This window comes from Oryzias latipes, chromosome 23, assembly GCF_002234675.1.
Source record: "Oryzias latipes chromosome 23, ASM223467v1".
Classification (NCBI taxonomy): domain Eukaryota; kingdom Metazoa; phylum Chordata; class Actinopteri; order Beloniformes; family Adrianichthyidae; genus Oryzias; species Oryzias latipes.
In genome coordinates this window covers 1,681,050-1,701,753 of record NC_019881.2, presented here as the reverse complement: position 1 = coordinate 1,701,753, position 20,704 = coordinate 1,681,050, and the positions used below count along the sequence as shown (strand labels likewise).

The 20,704-nt window shown below is 42.0% G+C and overlaps 2 protein-coding genes across 2 annotated transcripts in view; one reads left to right on the top strand and one right to left on the bottom strand.

Annotated features, from left to right (window-relative positions):
- utp20 (UTP20, small subunit processome component) overlaps positions 1 to 3,680 on the bottom strand; it is a 38,676-nt gene extending 34,996 nt beyond the window's left edge. Inside the window, exons 1-5 of the mRNA XM_023952286.1 lie at positions 3,465 to 3,680; positions 1,692 to 1,772; positions 1,554 to 1,620; positions 1,341 to 1,473; positions 1,074 to 1,262 (exon numbers count right to left, since the gene is read on the bottom strand). Coding sequence (XP_023808054.1) covers positions 1,074 to 1,262; positions 1,341 to 1,473; positions 1,554 to 1,620; positions 1,692 to 1,772; positions 3,465 to 3,515 — 521 coding nt within the window. The 5' untranslated portion in view covers positions 3,516 to 3,680. The remainder of the gene's footprint in view (positions 1 to 1,073; positions 1,263 to 1,340; positions 1,474 to 1,553; positions 1,621 to 1,691; positions 1,773 to 3,464) is intronic.
- A 4,941-nt stretch (positions 3,681 to 8,621) lies between these two features.
- On the top strand, positions 8,622 to 20,468 carry LOC101175040 (sodium-coupled monocarboxylate transporter 1). Its single transcript, XM_004082842.4, has 17 exons — positions 8,622 to 9,091; positions 9,177 to 9,296; positions 10,680 to 10,745; positions 10,834 to 10,885; positions 10,993 to 11,060; positions 11,160 to 11,198; positions 11,431 to 11,546; positions 14,413 to 14,553; positions 14,706 to 14,835; positions 14,911 to 14,999; positions 15,083 to 15,192; positions 15,260 to 15,327; positions 15,407 to 15,493; positions 17,163 to 17,374; positions 19,271 to 19,371; positions 19,460 to 19,548; positions 19,623 to 20,468. The coding sequence occupies exons 1-17, from the start codon at positions 8,858 to 8,860 to the stop codon at positions 19,737 to 19,739; spliced, it is 1,839 nt and encodes a 612-aa protein (XP_004082890.1). The 5' UTR covers positions 8,622 to 8,857; the 3' UTR covers positions 19,740 to 20,468.
- The last annotated feature ends 236 nt before the right edge of the window (positions 20,469 to 20,704 follow it).

Sequence of the window (20,704 nt, the reverse complement as noted above, 5' to 3'; positions counted from 1 at the left end):
AAGGTCCTACACAGGTCCTACACAAGTCCCACAAAGGTCCTACACAGGACCTACACAGGTCCTACACAGGACCTACACAAATCCCACAAAGGTCCTACACAGGTCCTACACAGGTCCTACACAGGTCCTACAAAGGTCCTACACAGGTCCTACACAAGTCCTACACAGGTCCCACAAAGGTCCCACACAAGTCCCACAAAGGTCCTACACAGGTCCTACACAAGTCCTACACAAGTCTCACAAAGGTCCTACACAGGTCCTACACAAGTCTCACAAAGGTCCTACACAGGTCCTACACAAGTCTCACAAAGGTCCTACACAAGTCCCACAAAGGTCCTACACAGGTCCTACACAAGTCCTACACAAGTCTCACAAAGGTCCTACACGGGTCCTACACAAGTCTCACAAAGGTCCTACACGGGTCCTACACAAGTCTCACAAAGGTCCTACACAAGTCCTACACAAGTCCCACAAAGGTCCTACACAGGTCCTGCACAAGTCTCACAAAGGTCCTACACGGGTCCTACACAAGTCTCACAAAGGTCCTACACAGGTCCTGCACAAGTCTCACAAAGGTCCTACACGGGTCCTACACAAGTCTCACAAAGGTCCTACACAGGTCCTACACAAGTCCCACAAAGGTCCTACACAGGACCTACACAGGTCCTACACAGGACCTACACAAATCCCACAAAGGTCCTACACAGGTCCTACACAGGTCCTACACAGGTCCTACACAAGTCCTACACAGGTCCCACAAAGGTCCCACAAAGGTCCTACACAAGTCCTACACAAGTCTCACAAAGGTCCTACACAGGTCCTACACAAGTCTCACAAAGGTCCTACACAAGTCCTACACAAGTCCCACAAAGGTCCTACACAGGTCCTACACAGGTCCTACACAGGGGACACTCTCTGAAATTGTATTTTCTATACAAGTATGTTGATTTTGTAAAAATGGTAAACTGTATCTCTCAACTGGATTTGTTCATCAATATGTGAATAAAACATCTTGAAAACAAAAGACCATCTTCCTCCTCCGATTCCACTAACAAATGCAGGCTCCGCCTCACCTGTAGAGGTTGGTCATGTCCTTCACCATGAGCCTCCACAGGTACTTGTACAGGTAGGACAGGCAGGTGAAGGCCCACTCCAGCAGCTCTGTGTCTTTGGTTTCCAGGAGACCGGTGATGAGAGTGAAGAACTCTGGGAAATGCGGGTAGAAGTCCGTCTGCAGGTCTCTGGCCAGCTGCACCACCAGGCTGGGGAAAAGGCGGGAGACTGAAACGGTAACCCTAACCCTAGCTGTGGGGAAAAGCAGGCGCTGCACGCTCACTCACTCCAGCAGGGGCTGGAACGCCAAACTGTTTCTGACCGCCAGGTGAGTCTTCAGGCTCTCCACGACGGACTTCTGGTGGAAAACCAGCAGGTTGAAGGACTGGCTCTTGTTGGACACTTCTTTCAGGAAGGCAGCTGCACAGAGAGACGGCAACAGGACTCCTCAAACCTCCATCGCAGAGGGAAACCGGCGGCGGGCGATGATGGATACGTACTGAAATGCTCCGACAGGTTGAGGTCTCTCCATTTCGTCAGCCCTTCCGAAAAGTAGGTTTCTACTTCCTGTAACGACAGAAAACAATGGAAACGGGGACATTCCTGAACCAAAGAGGGGAATTAATGTCCGAACAAACCTCTGAGTACGATCCGGTTCGGTCGATACGATGGATGACGTCGATGTTGACCTGGGCGAGTCTTTCAGCAAAAGTGAGAAACTGAAAAAAAAAACAAGAGAGAGAGGATGAGGTAACTTCAAACAGAGTGAACACTTTATATCATGTTTCTTTGTTTTCTAGCAGGTCAAGGTTTAATGTTGTTTTTTTTTTCACGTTCTCAGAAATGCAAGTTCAAGTGACAACTTCCCATGAAAAGCGAGGCCTCCGCGCTCAAAACTCAGTGTACAAAACACGCCGCCATAGCACGCCTGCTGTAAACTAAACCAGGTCAGGTTCTGTTCAACCAGGATGGACGCCGTCCCCTTTAATTCACAGAAGTCACAACCGTTTGAAAATTGATCATGAAGGAGAAGTTGATCATCGCCGTTCGTGTGCGGCCGGAATAAGACGACGCCCACTTTTTCATTTATCCCAATAGGGCTGAGAAAGAAAAAGCCTGGAGCGAGATTCACTACATTTACACGGTTCACACCAAGGCTCTTCCGACTGAAAAGGAACAAGAAAAATGAATCCGCCGTTCCCTCCTTGTCCAGAGTGAAGACCTCACGCTGACAGAGCGTTCAAGAACGTGCGCTGCGTGTCCGACACCAACGCAGCATCAGGCATAGTTTACGCAGGAAAGGAGAACCCAAGTGAAGTGGCAGCGAGTGCAGTCATCCCTGATGATCCAGATGTGCTGCATCACTCAGATGGTAACGACTGCATGAACGGTCAGAACTGTATCATCTGAGTGAGGTTAAAGCTCATGTCAGCACTGCAGTCTGTAGCTTCTGCTCACAAGCAACGATCCTCAATCACAGAACTGCATCACAATGATTGACAACTGAAAGAAAATCTGCAGAATCAACAAGTTTTGATGGAATTTTATTTTGAAGGGGGATTTGTACGGAGGAAAAGAAATTAAAAATAAAATACTTTTATCATTTAGTTCTTGTAAATATTTAAAGTTATGTGTTAAAAATAAACGGCTTCATGGCCACAAACGCATAAATAAAGTGTATTTTTCTAAACGCTTTGGTGAGATTTTGCGGCTCCGACTCTGATTTATCAGTAAGAAACTGACTTGATGGTTGTAGAGGTCGCAGACTCCTGGTTTAGCTGCTGCATTAACACCATTTAAAGAACACAAACACACTCTTCATATACAGAACAAATACTCAGAATATTTACAATAAATCCAGATCAGACTTTAACGTCTCGTCCACACGTGTCACATGAAGCTATCATTGATATTTCCAAAACAATTGAAACTCAACTGTTGGTGTGAAATCTGAATTATTCTGATCCATACCTCAGACCAACCACCATCCTGCCTGGGATTATTTCCAGGATAGAACAAAAAAATTCCGGGGGGGGGGGGGGGGGGGGGGGTTGGGTTGGGTTCAACAAGTGAATAAATATTTTTGAGACTCTGTAAACAGATCCAGAAGATTCGGTTCCCTCCAAGGAGCCAAAATCTCCTTTCCAACGTTCATGGGTCTAGTCGTCTACATGTGGATGCATCAGAATGGTGCGGAACAGGAAGCTTGTAGTTTCTACGTCACAAATACCATCTTTCGCGCCATTAGCGTTTGCTCTTGATTCAAAGAAATACAGAGAGTAAGAAAAGCGATCTGAAGCTTGATGGTACTGATAGATTACTGATAGATGTCCTCCTTCAAGCCACAAACACAGTTTTGCTCGGAGTGGGTCTTTACTTCGCCCGGCTCGGCTCGGTTTCTGGATTCTTACCCTGAAGGTGTTCTCAGATTTGTGGTACGAAGACTTGGATTTGATTTTCATCTTCGCCTCGTGTTTGATTCAACCGTAGTTCTCCTCCGAAAATGTGTCATGAAAACCGCCGCTTTCTTTACCGGAAAAATACAAATGTTTACACACACGCCGACTTCAGGGGGCAACCATGCTGGAGCAAAGCATGCCGGGAGATGGAATCCGCGTGGTGAACACGCGAAAGACTATAGCAGCGCAAGAGGCACATCGGTGATCAACTTCCGGTTTGGCTTTGAGCTTCCGGCGAATTCCGTCCATTTTTTTTCATTACAAAAACTTAGTTTATTCTAAAATAACAAATAAAAAATACAAATATACAGTTAAATAATAAATACTAAAAGAAAAAAAGAAAACGAAACGTTTATTCGGTTCCGGTGTTTTGTTTTTCTGCTACAATTATTCATTTACTTTTATCTTTTTTTAATATTTCGACTGAAGTTAAAAAAAAGTAAAACAAAAAAAGAATTTAAAAAATGACTTCCGGTTTTGTCTTAGTTTTACATATTAACTGTGTATGAGAACTGGACTGAGCGACCCCTCCCCCTCGCCTTCCAAATAGGAAATACCAGCCTAACTCAGTCATTAAATTCGTCAAAATAACCATTCTTACTCTGGTACCTTTTTCTCAACAACTTCTTGCTGGTTCTGTTTTTTTTTTTCATTATATCTTTTTTTAATCACAAGTTATAAACTGACCAATCAGATGCCTCAGTAAAAGCCTCTGGTGCTCGCTGGCCCCCACCTCGACCGTTTGATTGACAGATACTCCTCTGTTTTAGTAAAAGGGTTTCAAACAAGCTTCCTCATAATTGGTGACAGTAGTTGCCCTAGAATCGGTATTCATACCTACTCGGACCAATCGCTCCAAATGGTGACTGAACTGGCTTCATGTTGCTGTAGCCAAAGTTAAGACATGTTCACACCCCGCTGTGTCCAGTAATATATGCCAATGCAATACCAGTACACCCCTGGGTCGGTCGGAGCAACCCCGCTCCCATTCCCCTCACCCATTTGTTTACACCTAACATTACCAGTGAAACAAAAATGGCGAGCAATGTTGAAGCTATCCAGCCATACGGTTTAGATCCAGATTCCAGCTCAAACAAGGAAAACAAAGACACAGTTCAATCTATTTTCCAAGTGCATGCATCAGAATGGAGCAGAGTTGGCAGCATGTGGTTTGCCGGAGTAGCTTCTATCTTTCAGCTGCAAGCTTTTTCAAACAACACTTTTTGGGTCTGGTCCTGATTTACAAGGAATTTATTAAAGAAATAGTCAGAAATGCAATTTTAAGCTTCATTTTCTTCACACATATACATAGATACATATTAACCCACTGTCCATTTTCATGGGAGTGGGTCTTTATTTATTTGTTTATTTGTTTATTTATTCATTTTAACTTGTCCTGTCCAGAAGCTGAAGGCCTCTTGTGTTGGGCAGATTTTACTGTTTCAATGGGGGTTTATGGATCTTCAGACACACGAGGTTTATATTTGTATAAACCCTTTTTGTCTTTGTGGCAAAACGTTACAAGTACTATGTTTATTTGCATTCCTTGTTGGGATGGAAAACAGGTAGAGAGAGAGTGGGATGGTAGAGATGAGGGTGTAAGGGGTTAAGATGGGGGAGATAGAGTGGGTGGGGGAGTCATAGCATAAGAGTGTCATAAGTAAATTGCATGACTTAGTTGTCACAGACACAAATCAGCACACCAACAAATAGTCTGCACACAACAATGTAGAGGTTTGAAGTATATTCTTACATAGAAGACTGACCTCACAGGGCGCACCACTGACATTAAGTTCTGGGAGTCCTGAGTCCCCACCCCCAGAGACAGGCCAGGACCACACATGGTCAGCCCGCAGTGGACACCTGTGTAACCTACCCACCAGCCCCACCGAGGACAAACCGGGAAGGTGGGCACCAGTGACCAGCAGAGGCCCCAGACAAGGCCAGGGGACAGTGAGTCCGAGGACCAGGCTCTAGTTGCTCTAGTGTGCAAATATGGAAAAATTGTGGGTCTTTAAAACAAAAGCAAAAATATTTCCCTCTACCAGTCACTTCCAGGTATCATCCAGTCTTTGGGGTCACTAAATAAAGATACCAGAACCTTGGCATCAGTTGTGATGGAGTGGACCACCTCACCATCAAGAAGCCTGAATCAATTTTTATTCTGAACTCAAATCAATTTTAGAAACATAGTTGAGCTTTAACCCCCCCAAATATCACAATATTTAATACTTTGGGTTACACACTGCAATGTGTGTTTGAAAGGCTGATAAGAACCCAGTCAAATACACTTTTACCATTTAGGAAGGTGACTGAGTAAACCGTTATTTTACTGATACATTTGTCACCGGATGACTAAACATTTTGAAATTCCTGGAAACTATTTTTTCTCAGAATTGACATCGTAGTGTGTTGGTGGCTGCAGGGCTGCTGGTTTTCTTCTCCATGTTAGAAGCAGCCGAACGGTAAAAGCTGAACATTTCTATAGGGATTCTAAAAAAGAAAAAGAAAAAGCCCAAAAACATCACTGCAAAAAACAAAAACTGGTTTAGTGTGTTGATGTCACCTGTTCTCTTGGAATGGTCCAATCCCATTCACCAAGAAAATACAAAACGTACAAGAACTGGAAGGAAACAAAAGGGAAGAAATCTCTCACTGCTTATTTAAAATAAAGTTTAGTTAATCTATTATTGAAACTTTCCATTCTTTTTCAATTCTTCAAGAACATATGATAAAAAACAAACTCAAACAGTTTAAAGGTTAAAACAAAACTTCAAATTTTATGTAAAATCCAAAACATCTTAGAGACTCTGGTTGTCCACATTTCAAATATATGCACTAGCTGGGAGTCTTGAGTAGTAATTTAAAAACAATCAAATATTTTTTTTAATATTAGATAAAATATAGTTATTTTAATTAATAAGGTATAACACAAAAAAGAACAGTTTTTTCAAAAACTGTTTTTGGACATGATTCATAGCTGTTTTTTTATCCAATACTTCACTTTCCGTTCTAGAATGCTAATTTAGGAGTAGCCTGTAGTTCTCTAAATGACCACAAGAGGCTGGTTCCAGAAAGGAACAACTTCCCCACTGACTCTGAAGTTAAATGACTGATTTTACACCCAAAGTAAACAAAGGCACAGCCGCGTTCTTGGAGGCTTATTTCAACTCTTTAAAAACTTGGTAAAAAAATCTTCCAATTGGATTTTATCAGAGCCCAAATTTGTATTTTATGAAGGGTTTTACCTTTTTTGATTGGGAGGTCGGTGGCTTCAACAATCTTTTTACTTTTCTGTGTCTCACCTCATATGCCGCTTTTAGCATGGTGTTTAGATGGGCGGAGCAAACTTGGGTCAACATGCCCCTCCTAGTTTAGGTTTCTTTTAGAAACCAGCTGGTGGCGCCATAGATCAGGATTGTCAGAATCCAGGCCTCGAGGGTCGGTGTCCAACATGTTTTCCAACCAAGCCATTTGCCATAGAACCTCCTTATTGGCTAAATACACCTGATCCAGGTAATCAGCAGCAGATTAGTCAGGATTTCTGGAAAACCAGCAGGAGGCTGGCCCGGAGATTGGGACCACTGCCACACATGTTCTGTTCAGTAATTCTGGGTACGAAGAAAGGTTCAAAAACTGGTGCAAATTGGGGCATTTTCTATTACACATTGCTGTGTTCTGAGTTCTTCAACTTTGTTGGGTGTAAAATGTCTCAAAAAGACTTTGATATGTTGCTAAAACTGGTAAATAGAGGATTCTTGTATAGCGCTTTACAGTCGCAGTCCCATTCACCCATACATTTACACAGTCGCCAACCTACAACCAGGAGCAATGCGGGGTTCAGTGTCTTGCTCAAGGACACTTCGACACAAGGGCAAACAAGGCAGGAACTGAACTTGCGAGGTCAACTGCTCTACCTCTTCAACCCCCCCACTGGTTAGACTTCTGAAAGTGTTTGGAACAGAATTGTGGAGACATAAACTTGCCATTGGCAGAGCAGAGGTGTTTGATTCGTGGTTGTTTGGTGTGTCTTCGTGCAGCTCATTAGTCTGGCAAATGTGATCACTCATCTGAGCTCAAGTTCAGAGCAAACAAGCCAACCCTGTTCCACCTACAACGGATCGTGGGTCTTTGAAGGGAACCCATGTCCTCTTCACTATTTTGAAAAACACGTAAAACTGAAGGTACTATCAAAGAGCCCATTTATAACTTGAATAACTTGCATTTAGCAAAAATATCATGAACATTTTTTAGGATTAACAAGAAGATGTTGGAAAGATGTAGCAGATCAACAACGGTCATTCTGACAGGTACAACGACTGACTAACAGCTGTTTATTTCTCTATAGATGTCTCCAGGATTTTGGCTTCTTTTAGCCAGTGGGTACGTCCTTTTTGGAGTTCGAGGGGGGAGGGGTCACTCAGTCCAGCTCTCATATACAGTCAAAGGTAACAAAGTAGTAAAATGTCCTATTATTGAACAGGTGAAGCAAGGAGGAACATGCTTGTTGGTACGTACTGTCAATGGTAAATACTTACTTTGCTACCTTCTTGAAGGCCCAAAGTGCTTTCCAGTCCATCTCTCAGTCCCAGTCCCAGGGTTAGTCTCAGTCCCAGTCCCAGTCACCCATATTCACACCCTGAATGCTGGTCCCAACCTAAAACCACTAGGACCAACGAGGGGTTTAGTGTGTAGCCCAAGAACACTTCGACACATGGGTGGGCAAAGTGGGAACCAAACTTGTGACCTTCCGATCAGAGGTAGACTGCTCTACCTCTGCACCACGCCTGCCCTATGAGACAGGAAGCTGGTTGCATTTTTTTTACCAGTTTGGGCAACAACACCATGGAAAAAAAAACATTGTTGTAACTGCACGGTGATCCACTCTCAAGAGCGCAGTGTGAAACCAAAACAAACATCAGCGTCATCTGTCCACTGAAACCAGACCCACCAAACTGTTCCCCTCAGACCCCTGAATCCTTTGCAACCCGGTTAAACACAGATTTTTCAAATTAAAAAAATATACTTTCCTTGACAAATTCTACAGATTAAGTTTTTTTTATCCCATGCTTCTGGAGGAATCCCTGATATCACAAATATTTCTGCAGAGTTCACCTGTACTTTCCCAAGAACTGTTTCTCTTTTCTTCTCTCCCCCTCACACATGCATGCACACACTTGAACACACATAAAAGGCTGCAGTCCTGCTCTCAGCTCAGTGTTGAGTGAGCAGGTGATGTGCCAGGACGTCCATTTAGTCACAGAGGACTCACAGTTTCTGCGGGCTGCACACGGGACAGTTTGAATTACCCTCTGAGTAGCTTTGTTTCTTGGTTTTCTGGGAAAATGTCAGGGGGGTCTGTGGCGGTTGCTTCCTTCGCAGTGGCAGACTATGTGGTGTTTGCTCTCATGCTTGTGGTGTCCGCCGCCGTCGGGTTCTACTACGCCTGGACTGACAGGAGTCAAAGCAGCTCTGGGGACTTCTTGACGGGGGGCCGCAGACTGACGGCCCTGCCCGTCTCCCTGTCCCTGACCGCCAGCTTCATGTCAGCCATCACAGTGCTGTCCAACCCAGCCGAGGTGAGACTCCTTTCACCCAAACTGTCTCTCTTCACAACATCCTGGATGTGGGGGGGTCTTGATCAGAAAGCTCTGATTCCTGTAGGTCTACCGCTATGGCGCCAACATTGGTTTTTATGCCCTGGCCTATGCGCTGACCATGCTGGTCACTTCGGAGGTATTCCTGCCAGTCTTCTACAAACTGGCCATCACCAGCACCTATGAGGTAGGTTTACCACATTCAAGTGTTTGGTAGAAATGACTGATGTGTGAACAGTTCACTACTCTAGAAATCCATTTGAATTCAGGACACTAAAAATCCTTTTAGGCTAGAATGAAATGATATTGACCTGAAAATAATTTAACCTTTACTGAAATGTGACATACTGGCATACTGCAAGAGATTAAAGTATTTTGCAAGAAAAGTACTAAGTAGATGTATTTTCTAAAGAAATTAATAGTTTTCTGTTGAAGCTAAAACTGTGCAGGACTACAAAATAAAAGTTCATGCATCAACCCTGAGTTTTCAGCTGAGTACGTGGAGTCAGCTCTCTTAAAGATCCACTACGGTAAAAAAGTTGGTTTTGGTGTTTTTGACATCTGATGACAGAGGACATAAATGAAGAAAGAACGAGTGTGTGAACAGAGAGCTCGCAGACGGGGGGGGGGGGTTAGTCTGCGCCAATGATCCTGCCTACAACTCAGAGGCAAATTTCTAATAAACTCCTGCTGCTATGCAGTAACTATGTCATAGAAACGGACACAGCTTTTTTTTTTTTGGAAAAAAAAAACTGCATAATCCTGATTAAAAGACCAATGGGAAAAGTTTTACAAATAGATCAAAATATGATCAAAGAGGGTGCTTGACAAGTGTGTGTCTCAGATTTACAACAACTTCCTACAAAACAGCTTCAGTGTTGTTACGTTGGACAGGCCGTGTGGTTGTTGCAGTTTTCTGCAAACCTACTTGATACTTTGAACTTCTAACACATTTAAGGCGTAAAACTGTAGATCTACATTTCTGTCTTTAAAAATGTAGTCATGCAGTCCTGCATCTATTCAAAGTTTCCCCCCTTTCCTGCACTTTCGGATCCAAAGACTGAACTGAGACACATTTGAGTTCTGACGGAAACTTCGATTGTAGAATTATCCTGGTTTCTTGTAAACCAAGAAATGAAGAGCCGTCTGCCACATTTTGTAAACAACATTGGACATTACCTGACATCAAAGGTTAACCTGTGCCAGAATGGGTTAGCATCAATGGTTAACCTGTGCCAGAATGGGTTAGCATCAATGGTTAACCTGTGCCAGAACGGGTTAGCATCAAAGGCTAAACTGTCTGTAGATGTGGACCAAGTTTAGCTTGTACATTTTCTTGGCTATCACGTTGCTTTTACATGGAAATCCGGACTTCACCTAAAATCTGAAGCACTTAAACACTCACCGCTCTACATGCAGTCAGTGTGTTTCTGCTATCACCTCATTAAAGCACCAACATTCACTTTTTCTGGACTTGATGGTCTTTGATGTTTGGATTTGAGCTGAACAGCGACAGACATCAGGTCTTCCACGCCACGTGACCAATGCTCTTGTTTCTGTCTCTGTGAAGTACCTGGAGCTGCGCTTTAATAGAGCCACCCGTCTGCTGGGAACGCTGCTCTTCATCGTTCAAACGGTGAATAACAGTCAGGTCAACCAACATCTACAGGTTTTCTGTTGCTAATTCCTCAAATTTGTCCTCTTGTGGTTATTTTGTGTCACAGATCCTTTACACTGGGATTGTCATTTATGCTCCTGCTCTTGCCTTAAACCAAGGTATGCTGCGTCATTCAGCCTCCTGAAATGCTTAAACCTAAGAGCTCTTTGCTGCTTGGCTTTGCACGGCTCACTGACCACATGCCCCCTCCCCTGTCCCTCCACAGTGACCGGTATGGATCTGTGGGGCGCCGTCATTTCAACAGGAATAGTTTGCACCTTTTATTGCACAATGGTGAGGATGGAACTCCCCCTATACAGAAATAAAACCCTCATTTGTGCTGGTTTACGTCCATTTTGGTCATGTTTTTTGTTGTTGTTTACATGACGGCAGGGCGGTCTCAGAGCCGTGGTGTGGACCGATGTCATTCAGGTAAAACAAAACACCTAAAGCAGAGTTCTCCTGAAGCCATAGACTGACTTGTGGCTAAGTCACCATGTTTTGTGGTTTCCATTGAGCGCTCAGAGCAAAGATGACCCACGGATCCATGAAGACATTTTTAGCTCCTGCTCCGAAAATGAAAACCAAACAAATGACCGTTTGGGATGGAAAAACAGATGATGTTTGATGAGCAGGCTGTCATTATGGGCATTTCCCTCCACAGCTTGGTGTCATGCTGGCAGGCTTCTTGGTTGTCATCATCCGATCTGTGGTCGTACAAGGCGGCGTCCTTAACATCATCTCTGACTCACATCAAGGAGGACGACTGAACTTCCTGGAGTGAGTGGATGAGAGCGAGTAGCAGCTGCTTAAATAACACACACTCCTTGACACACGATAAGTCTGTTTATGCAATTTAGAAATAAGTCCTCCAAAATGCTTTTTCATTTTTTACTTCAACATCTCTCATTCTGTGACGTAGTTAAAGCGAAAATCAAAAGAGGGGACTGCATTTTTGTTTTCACATCCACTGTGCAAAACGTGTTGCAAAAATAATTTCCAGTCAGCCAGGAGGGAGGCGGGGCGATGACGTCAGGGCTCACTCGTCTTCTTCTGTCACTAAAAGAAGACGGTGTGGCGCTCTAGAGCAGTGTTTTTCAACCTTTTCTGAGCCACGGCACACTTTAACCTTGACAAAAATCCCGCGGCACACCAGCATCCAAAAAAATAAAAAAGCAGAAATTCGTGGTCTGTATTGATCGACAGCCCCCCCCCCCCCCCCCCGCAATCTCACGTGGATTTTTGTGATAATTGTGGCAGAAAAAGCAGGAAGTTGCGGCTGTTTTTTTCTAAGAGATGAAATAAAAGTTAAATTAGAAACATTTAGAAACTGTTTGTTGTGGTTTCACGACGTTTCACAAGGACGACTCATTGTGCGCTTTCCCTTTAAGACAATGCATCATGGGAGATGTAGTGTGAAAACTGCCGAAAAAGGGCAGAAAGACTCGGGTCTCTGAGCTTCATTGTTTTGTTCACTTGTTCCACGGTCTGATACCGGATTCTGTGGAAAGCTACACCGCTAAAGACGAGCTTTAGCTGGTATTTTTGTTAGAACTGAGCAACTTTATCAGCAGAATCAGAACAAGGAAGTGAAGACTTTAAGCACTTCTGATTGGTCAGACTGATGACGTGATTAAACCTTCAAGAATGATTGGCGGAGACAGTTAAAGGGGCGGGACTTTTCCTTACACAGTTATAGCTGCAGCTAAATCGCGGTACCGTCATTCTTATCAAAATGTCTTTAATAGAATTAAATAAACACAAAGAAAAAGTAATTTTAAGATCTTTCATATTCCTAACTACTCAGTGTTTTATCAGGGCCTGTTTGAATGAACACAGAGCTGATTTCCTGGAGATGGAATATGTTTTTAGATCAGTGAATGAGGGTAATTTCCCACGGCGCACTTGACCATCTCCCACGGCACACTAGTGTGCCGCGGCACACTGGTTGAAAAACACTGATCTAGAGGAGGTTTTGGAGCGCGAACAGGACCGGTTGACCGGTCCACATGAGCTAAGCGTGTCTCCGAGGAGGGGAGCCGACTCGCAGCTTTGTGTTTGCGGCGGGGAGGGTGCTTTGTTAACGGTGTGCGCTCTGGTATTGACATTTATTTTGAAATATGAGACCTATGGAGAGAAATTAGACTCAGTCGGATCAATTCAATCAAGAATTACGCACGCACAAATCCGACTGAGTCTAATTTCTCTCCATACAGACCCATATGCTTCCATAATGAACGAATTTACAAATCGGAACTATTAATTTCCCAGCGTGTTCAATGGCTGTGGGTTTGTAGGTAAGGTCACACCAGCCGTACCAATGTGTATAGTTGCATCCGTTTCCATAGACTTCATTGGAAGTGGTTGCTTGAACACGCGTTGCAGAGGGCGGCGTGAACGGAGCTTCAGGTGTTGCATATTTTAGAATCTGATGAAATACTGTTAATTGTGTCAAAGTCGTAAAAATGTAAACACTGGAGCTAAAGCTTCAGTGGTAAAGGGTTACATTACATTACAAAATAATAGTAGATTTAAAAAAAAATAAGCAATTAACCCTTGTGCTATCTTAGATGACCCCCCCCCCTTCCATTGAGGTGTTCTCCCTACCATGACAAAGGTGGATAAAGGTGGAAAGATTTCATGTAATCCATGGACACCAGTGAAGATCACAAATCATTGAAGAAAAAAGGTTCAGAGCTCTGTCTAGTGGGTCTAGATGACCCAACTCCCAATGGTAAAGTGTCTAGGATAGCAGTGGTGTAACATGCAGGTCAGACTCATTTGAAGTCATAAACAGTCTAACCTTTGACACAGCTCACTTTCTGGGTGTTTCCATGAGTCTAAACGAGTTAAAAGTCTCAACTTCCTGCTTAGATGAAAGCTGAGAAATCCTACGTGTGCCACAAACACAACACACAAGAGTTTGTTGTTGTGCAGAATTTGTCCAGATGCTGCTTAACCCTTGTGTAATCCGATGTACTTTAACGTTGGGAGTGGGGTCCAGATGACCCTACTCCCAACATTAACGTGCTTCCAAGGAACGTCAACAAATTTATTTATAATTTATTCAAATTGTAAATCAGGAGCAGACAAAAAAAGCTGCTTGTGGCAGGAAATACACTGGGCGGGGCCACAAGCTTCCTGCTCCGCCCCATTCTGATGCAGCCACTGTCAGACGACTTGATCCATGAACGTCTTGGTTTTCCTTGTCTGAACATCTGCCTCTGAACTGAACGGGTAGGATGGCTAAGAAGTTTGCTCGCCACTTTTGTTGCACTGCTAATGTTAGGTCGGGGGTGTGAAGGCTGTAAGCTAGTGAGAGAGTGTAAACAGAGAGCTCTCAGCAATGGGGAGGGGAAGAGGGGCCGGGGTTGCTCTGCACCAATAGTCCAGCTCACAATTCAGAGGTGAATTTCTGTTGAAAAACTGCCGCTCTGCAGAAACTATGTACTAGAAAACAACACAGATCTTTGGATTTAGGCTAAAAACAGCATCATCCTAATAAAAAAAAACACTGGAAACACTTTCACGACAGATCCAAAGACGATCAGAGTGGGTCTCTGTGAAAAGACCATGCTCTCCAGAATGCTGCTTTCCTGGCAGCAGAAACAGGCTGTAATGGTTTGCTGGAATTCTGTCTCACCAGCTTCGATCCAAACCCCCTGAGGAGAAACACCTTCTGGACTTTAAGCATCGGGGGGACTTTTATCTGGATCAGCGTGTACGGGATCAACCAGGCCCAGGTTCAGAGATACATCTCCTGCAAGAGCGTGACTCACGCCCGACTGTGAGTCCGGCTTCTCGGGCCGACGCCATTCCCAACAGCATCATGAACCGACAAACGACCTTGTTTTGACCCTTTCGAGGTCAAAACGGTTACCATGTTTCCTTTGTGATGCAGTGACAGACGATGCTCCTCTCTTTGCTGTCTTTTTGCAGATCTTTGTACATGAACTTGCTGGGCCTGTGGTCCGTCTTGCTGTCTTCAGTGTTTGCAGGAATGTGTCTTTACTCGGTCTATAAAAGGTGCGACCCGTGGACCACAGGACTGATCTCTGCTCCAGATCAGGTATGAAGCTGGTTGAGGTGTTTCTTGTTCACGTTTTGAAAGATGTTGTTGATCTTCAACCCTGATTCTCTGTAGCTGATGCCTTATCTGGTGATGGACATCCTGGGAGATTACCCAGGTCTGCCTGGACTCTTTGTTGCAGCTGCATACAGTGGATCTCTAAGGTTATCGGTGAAACATTCTCTCTGTTTTGAGCAGCTCCACCTCAAACAGGTGCTGAATGTAACGGTTGTCCCTAATCGTCTAGCACAGTGTCGTCCAGCATCAATGCACTGGCTGCAGTGACCATCGAGGACCTCATCAAACCGCACACAAACCTGTCGGAGAAACAGCTCTCCTGGTTGTCGAAGGGGATGAGTAAGTAGATCCCTCTGCTTTGGTGAAGGCCAGAGCCGTCCGGCTCCAACCTCCCTGTTTGTTGCAGGTCTTTTGTTTGGAGTCTTGTGCATTGGGATGGCCGGGATCGCCTCACTCATGGGGGGGATCTTGCAGGTATTGTGGATCTCGTGAGGAGATTGATTAAGTTATCGGAATTTGGTTTTTCAGCAGTTGCGTGTCCTTTTCTGTTTAGGCGACTATCAGTATCTTTGGGGTCATCGGAGGTCCTTTACTGGGTTTGTTCACGCTGGGTATCCTCTGTCCGTTCGCAAACTCAAAAGTAAGTCTTTACTCAATATATTTGAGTTTTTTTCTTACATTGCTAGTTTACATATTCATTGATATTTAATTGATTATTCACTGCCTTTGGGGTGGAGCTCCAACTTGTGAGTGGTTTTTGGTTAGTGGTTCAAATTTTCCGTAACCCTTGTTCTATCCTAGGCACGTTAACATTGGGAGTAGGGTCATCTAGACCCACTAGACAGTCCTCTGAACCTTTTTTCTTCAATGATTTGTGATCTTCACTGGTGTCCATGGATTACATGAAATCTTTCCACCTTTATCCACCTTTGTCATGGTAGGGAGAACACGTCAATGCAAGGGTGGGGGGGGGGGGTTATAGGATAGCACAAGGGTTTTAAATTCCCCCTTCAATGAAAATCATGTTTTTTGAGTTTTTAACATGTACCTGTGCCATTTTTCTTAAAAAGAACAAATGTCATAAAAAGGTCATTTCATTCAGCACCATTGGCCACGCCCATTTTTGTCATGAGCACTGGATCCCATTTGTGCTGCCTACATGGGACTAAACTGTGCCAGTGATCCAGTTGCACCTTGGGAGGTTGCTATAACGTCAATTGGCCACTAGATGTCCCTGTTCGTGGATAGAGAGTCTAACAAAGCATCTCTAGCCTAGGCGAGTCTTCTGGGGAAAAGCTAAGAAATGTTGTTTTAAAATACTTTGTTCTATGGCAGAGTATCAGGGCCACCAAAAATGAAAAAAGACAGAGAATAAAGTTTCAAAATTATATAACATTTTTTAAAAATTATGAGAGAAAAGTAAAAATTCCAACAAGAAAGTCAACATTTTACGAGAATGAAATCATAAACTTACAAGGAAACCGTACAATTTTTTTTTTACTTTTTTGAAAACAAAGTTATGATTTTATGAAAATAAAGTTACATTTACAAAAAAGTAAAGGAGATTCATTCAGATTTCTGAGCAGTGCGATGTCCCACAACATAACAGAGACCGCTTATGATTGACTGTTAATAATTTTAAAAGTGGAATTTGTTAGTTTAGCACACCTATTTATTGGAAAATCAAGACTTTCTGAAGCATAACTGTACAACTTCACAATAATTGTACGACTTAATTCTCGTAAAAGTTTGACCTTTTTCCCTCAATTTTACGACTGTATTTGTTTTTCTTTAAGGTGTCCCAAATTGTCCGCCATAATATCAAGACATTTTGTATTTTATCTGTTATTTTAGGTTTTTGTGAATTTTTTTCAAATGAATCTTTTTTTGTTCTATCTAAGTTTCCGATTTCTTTCTTCTTCTATGGTGCTTTCAGTCTTTAAGCTAATGCACATCAACATTTGACCACTTCGGGTAGCGAGTATGCTAGTTGTAGCAATGTTTGCTATGCTATAAAATATCAGAAAAACGTTAATTTGACAAAAAAATTTCTTTAACGAATTACACAAATTGTCCAATATGTGGTTAATTCATGTAATTATTATTTTGAAATTAATTTTGTAAATATTGTCAAAAGAATTGTTGGAGCCTAATTGTTTTCTTGTCATTGATGCTAACGCTAGCAAATCCCTGACATAAAAATGCGTAAAAACACACATAAACAAACAAACAAAAAAACTCTTTTGTCCTTAAGGACTTTTTTTAAGTTTTACAATAACTATGTAAAAGTCTTCTGCTGACTGTTTCAGGGAGCTTTGTCAGGTCTGCTGGCAGGGCTCACCATTTCTCTTTGGGTGGGCATTGGAGCTCAGATTTACCCTCCCCCAGCCGAGATGAGTCGACCTTTGCCCCTGAACACTGAGGGCTGCAACTTCACCGTAACAAACAACCATAGCTTGGCGTTTTCTCCTTTCCCAGAGCAACCAAACGTCACCACGACCCTGATCCACACCAGTGACAGGTGGGTATTCCACTGATCAGGGACTGTGGGGAACTAAAACTGTTTTAGTTTGAACTTAAACTGTTTTAGTTTGAACTAAAACTTAATTCACCATAAAGTGAGTAAAAAGTCACTTGCAAAGATGCTAACGAAAAGTCAAGATATTTTGGGTTTGATGACTTAAAGTTTGAGTCTCTGCTGTTAGCTTCATGTTTCGTCTTTCATAAGGAACAACTTGTAGATTTATTAGTTAAAAAAAAGATTTATATCTTTGTGGAAGAATTTCATCTTAATATATTTTTAAATCATTGCCTTAATTTACTGAACCTTATAGTCAACATTCTTTAACAAGGTTATATTGAACCGTGTTTAAAATTCCATTTTTTTTAAATTTTTGACTCATTTTGTGGTTAATTTGCTTTTGTCAAAGTTGCCAACTCTGCAGAGAAGTTAATTCCCTCGTAAGATAAAAATGGACAAACTGTATACTTACATATTTTGGGGGGATTTTTTAAAATCTTTTTTTTTTGGCTAGTGGAGGAGCATGTAAACAGAGAGCTCTCAGCAACAGAGAGGCTTTTTCTTTTCTTCTCTTTTTATGTCTATCTGTACATTTTTCTGTTCATATATCCTTAAGTTTCTTTGTCTTTTATTTTTTGTAACATTTATTTCTTTAGTTAATTGTGGATTTTTGCGGGTCATCACATGGGGGGGGGGGGGGGGGGGGCAGTTACAGCATTTATGGGGCAAACAAAGAAAAAGACAAAACAAATCGTAACAGGGTACAAACCGGTGTCCTTCTTGTGCCTGTCCCAAGCCCGGACAAGTGCAGAGGAGGATCACTCAGCATGAGACGTTTGAGACTTAGATCTACGGGAAGATGAGGAGATTTCATGTTAGCACAGTTTTCTATGCATTTTAGGGGCTCAGAAACCCCCAAATCTTAGCACCCCCCCAACCCCCCATATTCTACATGCACCACACATTGGGGCTGGATCCATACGGGCCTGATCACCAGTGCGTGTCACTTCCATTAGCCGTGTGAATACTTCACTTATAGATAGATAGATGACTTTATTAATCCCACAATGGGGAAATTTCATTTATCTGTGGCAGCAACACGACATTCAGAAATAATCTATATAATATAACATCAATAAAGGACATCACAAATGACATTTATATTAGATCATTAAAAATATTACTAAAATTATTATGAAAAATTATTATCAAAAATGAGATTCTTATTAAATAAACAAATAAATATTAAATAAATAAATACAGCTACAAAAGTGTAAAAAACATGCGGTCTGCAAAACATGTAAACTGTAAAAAAAACATTACAAATTTTTTCAAAATACAGAAATAACTAATGAAGTTCACACCAAGAACAAAAACAAACAACTGTTCAGGAACAAAAAACAATTTAAAATTGAAAAACAACAACTACAACAAAAAGTAAATGTATCAATGACTAAACAGAAAAACACCCCTGGGACCGTGGAGTGTCACTTTGACACGTTGTTGTACAGTCTGATGGCTGTGGGGAGGAATGACCTGCGGTAGCGCTCCTTCTTACACTGAGGGTGCAACAGTCTTGTGCTGAAGGAGCTGGTCAGCGCCTCTACAGTTTGGTGCAGGGGGTGGGAGGGGTTATCCATGATGGATGTCATCTTAGCTAACATCCTCCTGTCCGCCACCTCCACTTACCACACAGCTGTTTTGTCTTCATGATGTTCCTGACGATGTGCTCGCCCCGCTCTACGCCCCTCTACTGGTCCGGACGCCCCAAAAACCTGCAGCAACCCCCCCTGACCGTGTGACTGAGGCATAAATGTGCATGCATGCTTAAATAAACGCAGCCACACTGCATTGTAACGTGTTCAGGTGGATTTTATGGTTGTCTTCCGTCACTAGGCCTGCGATGGCAGACTGGTACTCCCTGTCCTACCTGTACTTCAGTCCTGTTGGAACCATGACGGCCATCTTTGTAGGACTGATCGTCAGCATTTTAACAGGCAAATCCTTCAAACCTAAAAAGACTTTTGAATGAAAAAACATTTTCTTCCTTTGGTCTTCTAATGACCTTTGCTTTGTTGATTTAAGGAGGATGTAAACTGCGAGTGGAACCGAAGCTCATGCTACTGAAAGAGGACACAACTTTCTACCACCTCATGAAGCGTTTCGAGGGAGGCGTAAGTAGTAAAACCCCAACTGCAACGCGTCACACCAACTCTGGAGAAGCTCCTGAGTTTCTGTTTCGTTGTAGGTGAAGAAACGAAGCGGGAAACTGAAGCTGAAGAACCAGGAGAAGAAATCTGGGAATGCTAATCCTGCTTTTATTGATTTTGAGCTGGATTTAACAAAAATCAGCTCCAGGGAGTAAAAACAAAAGATGTCGTATTTGTGCTTTAAATATAAATATTATGTTTTTGAGCAAAGAATATATGCATAGAAAACTAATATGGAGCTTTGCTGCCGTAGGTAAAGTAAATTGTTTGTAACAATATCTGTTTTTATTGAGCAAACTGAGCAATCTTTTTTAGGAAATGGTCATAAAATCAATGAAAAGTTCTACTAAGGAGCTTTGGGCTGCAGTGATGTGTTTTTGTTTGTCTAAAATCATATTTTAGGCTTATTTGGACAACAACAAAATGTAAAATTATTTGTTGTTCAAAACTTAAAATGTTTTTTCCCCCATCATTTAAAAATAAAATATAATTAATTTAGGAGTGTCTAATCATTTTCCTGTTAGGACGCACATTTTAAAGGTACTTTCACATAAATAAAGTATTTATACTTTTTGATAACTATTGCATTATTGAACTTTTTGAACAGTGTTAATGTGTACTTTGAAAAGTTGTGTACATTTTGAGTACAAAATAAATTGTTTCATGTAATAATTTGGATGTTTAAAATGTATTTGACCTAAAAATGTTTTTATTCTTCCCTTAAGGTTTGTTAAATCCCTTTTTATATTTGTTATTTTATTTGTATTTTTAATTTTAATATGACTACTTTTAGAGTTTTGTACAATCTAATAGTGAAATAATTCTTTTGCTCTCATTTAAAAAAATGACTGAATTTGAAAATAAATAAAATTTGGCTTTATAAATGTGTGGTTTTTAGTATTTATCAATGATTTGAGTAGAATAGAATAGAATAGAATAGAATAGAATAGAATAGAATAGAATAGAATAGAATAGGTCTTTAATAATCCCATCTGCTCACACTCATAAAACACACACATCAAAAAACAATAAAATAGTCAAAATAGCAATAGACTAAAAAGTACAATTGTACATTAAAAAGTGTCAAACTCTGGTTAATGATCACCTAGGGAACGGTTAT